This window comes from Acartia tonsa, chromosome 15 (assembly GCF_053477335.1).
Source record: "Acartia tonsa isolate MP-2025a chromosome 15, ASM5347733v1, whole genome shotgun sequence".
NCBI lineage: Eukaryota > Metazoa > Arthropoda > Copepoda > Calanoida > Acartiidae > Acartia > Acartia tonsa.
This window is the reverse complement of record NC_137274.1, coordinates 7,274,735-7,282,787: the sequence shown is the minus strand read 5'-3', so window position 1 is coordinate 7,282,787 and position 8,053 is coordinate 7,274,735. Positions and strand designations below refer to the sequence as shown.

The following is an 8,053-nucleotide window of genomic DNA, read 5'->3' as shown; positions in this document are numbered from 1 at the left end:
ATCATAATCTCTATAACCAAGGGAGTAGCACCCAAAATAAAATTGCTTGTATGTTGTGTGATGAGACGTCAAGGACAAGTGTTCATTAGATGCGCCGCAATATAAAACTCAGGGATCTAAAGGGATAAGACAATGGCCGTTAAATTGTTAGACATTCCTAAAGAAAATACACAAAATTACCCCTTATGCAGCGTAAAATTAAATAGTTTAAAAACTCAATTTAATAAACCAACCAATCAAAATTCAATAAAAGTCCCCAAAGTTGTTAAGCCACTGAATAATAAGAAAACATTACTATAAAACTTTGGGGACATTTAACATAAACAGCCCATTGTTCCCTATCTCTCTCAGTTTGTAAACAGTATTTATATGTAAACAAAGATCAGCTGATTGTAAATCATGGTACAATTGGTGTGCGATTGCCGCGTAAAATTATGTATCTTAAAATGTCGTCTTCTTGTGTTGAAAAAATGATAACCCTTGTTGAAGAACAGTTCCTGAGGTAACAATCTTTTTGTAGAAGAAGTTCCATAAACACATTTGCCAGGCTGGCAGCTGCCTTCTCCGGATCAGTCTAAAATCAAAATTATTTATGCACTTAAAGTTTTTAAACCTGTATCTTATTGGGTATGAGTACTTTTAACCTATTTTGAATAATCCTTATATTAATTAACAGAATGTTTGTCTGTCTGTCTATATGTACCAAAGGATCAAGCTAACCACTGAACCGATCGAGTTCACCTTATCCTTAACAGGTAAGCTTTTCATAGGTAAAGGTTTATGGGGAGTGTCTCACCACTTTCTCAAGAGTAAAAACTTTACCCAACCCTATAAAAAAATTCTGTTTTAAAACTAAAATAAAAATGGGTTTTAGGATTCAAGTTCTCCCTCCTTAAGTGCCCCTAGAGGTCTCTAGGAGAAGCCGCTAGTTGTTTAAAAACTAGTAGTGTCCAAACTTTGCAACCAAAAATTCTACAACAAGGGTAATCATTGGAGATATCTGAAATATGACTAACTATACCTGGAACATGACTAACTATATCTGGAATATGACTACACCAGGAACATGACTAAATATACCTGGAACATGACTAACTATACCTGGAACATGACTAACTATACCTGAAACATGACTAAATATACCTGGAACATGACTAACAATACCTGGAACATGACTAACTATACCTGGAACATGACTAACTATACCTGGAACATGACTGCCAGCATGGGCATGTTATTATTATTCCTTGCATTTGACAACTCATTGAATATTGTCTGTTTCATCATGGTTGGTAAGTTGTCAGGATGTGCTGTGCACAGGTCTCTGCACATTAGTAAACATATTATTTATTAGAAAGAGAGAGAGAGAGAGAGAGGAAAATGGGCTGGTTCCAAGTCCCCAAAGTTTAATAAAAAAGTTATTGGTTCACAACTTTCGGGTCTTTTAGTGACTTTTGATTGGTTACACGTTTCACCATAAATTGTAATCTACAGAAGGGACAACGGGAGGAGAAGGTTGAGCTAAATTCCGTAAAGGTTGTGAGTTTTAAGTTAAAAACAGTAGGTAGGTTGTAAAACGATTAAAATTTATGTTAACTCTTTTTTTTTAAATTTCTATATTTCTTTTCTATAAGAAATACACATATTTAGTAAATATTTTCGTTCTACTACTATTTTTAAGCCTTAAAACTCACACCTCTTCGGATTTTTAGCGCAACCTACTCCTCCCTTTATGTATAATCATTGGGGATGTACATCAATTTATCGGCCATTGACTTATCCCTTTGGATCCCTGTTTCTAATAGCGCAAAGCTTTTCTATTTTTATGCAATTTTGACTCATTTTTGGATTCATTTTAAAATTCTCAAGAAATTTCAGACAATTTTCTTAAGTGCAGATGTTCAGTTGTAAAAATGGAGAGAACATGCGGGGAAAAAACATGAAAAAATCACGGAACCTTTAGAAATAATGTTCATGATTTGAAGCATGACCGACAGACTAACGGGATAAAACAATGTTTAGGAATCTTCATAAAAAATTTCATCTGTCTTAAATAAAAGCTGAGAAAAAAACATATACCCTAACTTACAGACAGACCAAATGAATTAGAGAGTATCTTCGCTTTCTCTCTCAAAAACGAATAACTAATAAGTTAGGGAAATCATCACAAAAAATATGTAAAATTTCCTAAGGCTCGCCATGTAGAGGTTTATGTTGGGCTTTGTCTTCAGACGCAGTTTTGATAAGTAACTCATAACCTAAACATAACATATAAGAGATAGTTGCGTGAAGTGCATTTAAAGAGTTTGATTGCAAGCATAAGTTACAAGAATACCATCATACATATATATATATTTGTATTGCAATAAATGGCAATCAATATATGTCCTATAGATATAGTTGAAACTATTGAACAGAAAAAAAATATGCAGTTCACTAAATTCAAGTTTAAATGCACTTCGTGCAACTACCCCTTTTGATAAGTAACTCATAACCTAAACATAATCCATAATTTTGATAAGTACCTAGTTCAGTTAGCAGGGGTGTATATTATGCTTGAAATCTCTGGCTAAGGCAAAGAGAGATGGGACAACTGGCGGTTCCCAAAGTTTTATAATAACGTTTTCTTATTCGTTGTCTTAACTACTGTAAGGACTATTAATTTGTATTGGTTGGTTTATTAAGTTGGATGTTCAAAAGTTTCAACAAATAAATTTATGTCGGCCATTGTCTTATCCCTTAGATTGCTGATACTGACCTCTATATCACTTTCAGAGTGAGTGTTACAGTTATGAGTAACAGCTAGCAGCAGATCTTGAGCAGGTCTACATAACACACCACAAAATAAATATATAATACAAAGTAGAACGATGCCTGTCTGACTGTTTGTTTGTTGGTTTGTTTGTACCAAAGGATTTCGCTAACCGCTGAACCGATCGGGTTCTCCTTAACAGGATAGCTTCTCATAGCTCCCAGGAAGAAGAATGTTTATAACTATTTTATTTTTGGGGGAGGGTATCATCACCCTCCCAGGAGAATTCACAAAAAAAATCGAGACAAAAAATTGTTGTGTAGACTGTAGACTATTATTTTTCAAATTGAAATTAGATATTTGAAATAAATAAAACAAACATTTAAAGTGCCACTAAGAGGCCTCTAGGCGCGTAGCCGCTAGTCCTATTATATAAGGAAATAAGTTTTTTTTTAGTTTGAGGATTAAGATTTCGATTACTAAACCAATTAAGGTGTTATTATTATCTTGTGGTTGTGCCTAGATATCTTCTGATTGATGAGCCACATCTCCAGCTTGCTCACCACTGCGTGTCTCACCTTTCCCAGGCCGCATGCGAACGCAAGGAACCTAAACAACGATGACAACATCCATAATTAGCGATGCTCAAAATTATAAATGAATATCTGGAAAACAAATTACTATAGAGCAGTGTAATACGATAAAAGTTAAACTTGATTAAACAGGGAAATCACGCAACCTTTAAAATTACGAAAACTTAAAAATCTAGGAATCGATATAGCACCCCAATTTATCCTAAACAAATCTTAATAAAACTTGGTGAAAATATCTAGAATTTCAAATAAGGGGGGGGGGAAGTTCTGACACATTTGCGTAAACGGTGAGTATAGGCTTTATCTTTGGACTGAGAGGATAGGTTATTAGGGATAAAATCATTCTTATATGGTGAATTTCCCCCAGATTTAAGATTTTTTGATAGGCCTCCAGGTTCCGGAGCTCCAGGCCTCCAGGTGGTCTCTGTACAGGTAAAAATGAAAAAAAAAAAAAAAAAATTTTAAGTTACAGGTCAACTTATAAAACAAAATATGCATATTTTTTAATATTATTCACATATTTGAAGAAAAAATATGCATATTTTGTTTTATAAGTTGATTTTTAACTTAAAAAAAATTTTTTTTTTTTCATTTTTACCTGTACAGAGACCACCTGGAGGCCTGGAGCTCCGGAACCTGGAGGCCTATCCAAAAAATCTTAAATCTGGGGGAAATTCATCATATAAGAATGATTTTATCCCTAATAACCTATCCTCTCAGTCCAAAGATAAAGCCTATACTCACCGTTTACGCAAATGTGTCAGAACTTCCCCCCCCCCTTAATCCCTGAAAATTTCAGCCCTCTATCTTCAAAAGAAATTGAGAAAATCACGAAAACTTGAAAATCTAGGAATCGATCTAGCACCCCAAATAACAGACAGATGGAAAAAAACAATGTATAGATTAGATGGCCATATGTCATAAGAATCTTTGCTAAAAATTTCAGCTGTCCATCTTAAATAGGAGCCGAGAAAATTACGTTTCCCCTATAGTTTACGGATAGACAAAGTGATTTATAGAGTAGCTTCGCTACTAAAAAACAAAAGTTGTTAAGACTATTTTACACACTGTGTTATACTGTAGTAGAGACTCAAAAGTTATGCTACCTACCTTATCCAATTAATACTTGTTATTCCATACAACAACAGAGGTTGATTCTTAAAAACTGTTTGGCTCACTGCCTTACCAAAATTAGTGAGGCTCGCTAAGAATTTTGTGTGAAAAATCCTCTAAAATCGCATAAAAATCTACAACAACAAAAAACAAAATCTCATGTTAATAAATAAATAAATGATGTGATTTATAATATCTGTAAATGATCATAACTAAACCGATTTGAAAATAAATTTTATCTTATTTAATTTTTGTAGATTTTTTATGCGATTTTGGAGGAATTTTTACATAATTTTTTTACAATCAGCAGTGCGCGAAGCTTACTAATCTAAGATTGATCCAAGGATTCTCAATCTCTGCGTGCATCTGAATCCTAACTTCAGAGAATCAAGGCTACTACAACAACAGGATTGATATGATACCTGGAACCTGCTGGTTATACCTGAGAAAATTTCTGCTGATATTATCTGCTCCCTGTCTTGAATAATTATACCTGGAACCGGCTAATGATACCTGGAACCTGCTGGTGATACCTGGAACCTGCTGGTGATACCTGGAACCTGCTGGTGATATCTGGAACCTGCTGGTGATACCTGGAACCTGCTGGTTATACCTGAGAAAATTTCTGGTGATATTGTCTGCTCCCTGTCTTGAATTAAACTTCTCTCTGACTGTGTTCATCACCAGGGTTTCTATGTACTCTTGTTGGGCGGTGTACCTAGATTAAGTAGTTTTGTTTAATATCATTGGGGATGTATAGGGTAGCGTGAGGTGCAACCGGTCAGCACTCAGCATTTTTTTTTAAACCGTTATTTACAATGTTCTAAACGTTTAAGAAACAAAAGATGTAGCCTATTGCCTCTAGTTTCATTTTTTACCTCAGCAAATTTTAGTCAGATTTTTTGGGTCTCAAAGTCGTATTATTTCAAAACTTAAATTTGTTAAGAAATAGTAGGTCCAATGACCGAAGGTGTTTTTGAGGCGGCCCTTAGCTAACTTTTGCGATAAGACGGGATGTTTCCGATCAGTGCCAACAAGCGAAATAAATTTAAAATAATATGTAGGGATGAAGATTGAAGGTGGGGTAAAAACGTCGTCAATTCTACTGGAACTGTGAAGAAACGGCGGCGCAACCGCCGACAACCGCCGTTTCCCGCCGAATTTTTTTTGCCTTTTCTCGCCAAATTAGACAATTTTCAATCATCTGAGATAAACTTTTTTTCATAAAAATTTACCTCATATTTACCCTTCAGAAACATATAAAGTAATATCATACTTTATTAATGGAACATAAAAAAACCGTTATTTGATAAGAAACAGGTTTTTTTGTAAGGCGAGAAATATCTTAATTAATGTAACTTTGACTTTAGCAATGTGCATAGTAGCATTTGATAGCATATAAAAAAAATTAATGGCGATAAACGGCGATGGCGGCTGTTCCAACGTTATTTTTTCACAGTTCCAAAACAAGTAAAATAAAAGAAAGTGTTGTGTGAAAAAAATAAGGCTGTAACTCAAAAAGTGTCACTTCCGCCCCCCCCCCTCCCCCCCCCCTTTAATAAAAGTCCCCAAAGTTGATAAGCCAAAAAATAAGAAAACGTTATCATAAATCATTGGGAATTGTCCATTTAATCTAGACAGACAGATAAGACATACATACCTCTGACTAACCCCTGTTTAAGTATTAAGATCTGTGTCAGTGTTTATAGGTAGATCAATTAGACAATCGATCAGACAGACAGAAAGACAAACATACAGGCAGATGGACATACACAGATAGACAGACAGTCTTACAGAAAGACGGATGGACAGACAAAACAGACAAATATATAAATACACAGACAGATATATAGACAGACAGACAGACAGACAGACTGACAGACAAGACATACATACCTCTGACTAACCCCTGTTGAAGCATCAAGATCAGTATCTGTGTTGATAGGTAGATCAATTATCTGAATCTCCTCATCCCCTCTGAAAATAGAAATAGTTATTCCTCGCATCGTATTATAAACAGCTTTCCTCGGATATAAAATTTACAATTATAAGATTAAAACAAGTTTTTCTAGCCCCCTAGATGCTGACGGCACGGGCTAAAAACTGGTTTTAATCATATAATGATTGTATATTTTTATATTCGTAAAAAACTAGATATGATGCTAGACTTAATTTTTCAGTATGACTGAGACCTGGTTCTAATCCAGCGGATATTAATCGGTTTCAAAGCGGCAGCGATACGGATTCCTCTTTTACACAAAGTACCTTGTGAAGAAGGGATAAGACACTTGCAGTCCAGATAAATTGATGTACATCCCCAATGCAGATAAACCAAAATTCACGTAAGTCCTCGAATTGTTGTACAAACAAATAGGAAACGTTATGACTTTGGGGACTAGTATAATAAACAGCCCATTGTCCCCCTTCTTTATTTTCGACAACTCCTCTTACTACCTAACCGTTTCACAATATAATTTTTCAGAAGAATAGAACCGGTATTCACTCTTACTAAAATTTTATGTATTGCAAAGTTATAAAAGACAATTATCCACGAATATGAAGGTAAAAATCATAATATTAAAAACAGTTTTGTTACCCCGGTAATTTGGCTCCTAGGGGCTAGTAAACCGATTTAAATCTTATAATTTTTTCATTTTATATCCGTGGAAAGCTGTTTATTATACGTTACGATAAATTATTATTATCTCGTTAATTTTGACAATTTTGAATCAGTAGGGATAAACTTTGTTTTCAAAATATTTTCCATATATTTTCACCTGATATTTTTTTGTAGATTTGGGACATGTTTTTATTACCTAGTAAAATCCAAAAAGTGTTTAGAGCAAATAAATGATCAACTTTATTAGGTAGAAAATCCTAATAAGTTTGTCTTAAATGATTCAAATCTCCTGTATAATTCTGCGAGAAAAAGCAAAAACATTGGCGGTTTTCGGCGGCAGCGGCGGTTTTGCCGCCGTTTCTTTACAGTTTTATATCAAACCATATTAGAACAACTGCCAGGCCAAATTTTAGAGTGCTACACCTTTATCAAATTAATTCTTAAATCAGCCACTTTATTGGTATAGGAAAACAATAGCAGTCGTCTATCTTGAAAAGCAGCCGAGAAATCACAACGAACGGACAGACAAAGTGAATCATAGGGTAGCTTCGCTAGGTACAGAGAGTATTATATTTTCGTCTACAGACAATCGCAATATTAGAGCTGGCTCTCAGCCATTCTGAAAAATCATGTATCGTAATGTATCACCTGGTAGGAGTCCTGCTACCACTACTGCCTGTCGGGGGGGAGGGACACGCCCCAAAGCTGCCCCCCTCACCTCCGCTGCCCCCTCCACCGCCCCCTCGTACTTGAGGGGGTAATATTGTGTTAAATGCTGAAAAAAATATCATGTATTAAAAAAAGGGTGATTGGTCTTTCTATCTCTCTATCTGTCTCTCTGTCTGTCTGTATGTATCTCTATATATCTTTCTGTCTGTCTGTCTATCTTTCTATATAAATATCCTAATATGTATTTCTATTTTTGCAATGTCTGTCATTTTGTCTGACTATATATCTATCTATCTTTGTATATAT

General features: G+C 34.9%; 1 protein-coding gene across 1 annotated transcript in view; it reads right to left on the bottom strand.

The window, feature by feature from the left end:
• Nucleotides 1–397: 397 nt before the first annotated feature.
• The window catches only part of LOC145307582 (integrator complex subunit 1-like), a 56,041-nt gene continuing 48,385 nt past the window's right edge, over nucleotides 398–8,053 (bottom strand). The window contains exons 10-17 of the mRNA XM_080150036.1: nucleotides 7,727–7,853; nucleotides 6,355–6,435; nucleotides 5,072–5,176; nucleotides 3,272–3,361; nucleotides 2,759–2,825; nucleotides 2,190–2,258; nucleotides 1,207–1,326; nucleotides 398–574 (exon numbers count right to left, since the gene is read on the bottom strand). Coding sequence (XP_080006162.1) covers nucleotides 398–574; nucleotides 1,207–1,326; nucleotides 2,190–2,258; nucleotides 2,759–2,825; nucleotides 3,272–3,361; nucleotides 5,072–5,176; nucleotides 6,355–6,435; nucleotides 7,727–7,853 — 836 coding nt within the window. The remainder of the gene's footprint in view (nucleotides 575–1,206; nucleotides 1,327–2,189; nucleotides 2,259–2,758; nucleotides 2,826–3,271; nucleotides 3,362–5,071; nucleotides 5,177–6,354; nucleotides 6,436–7,726; nucleotides 7,854–8,053) is intronic.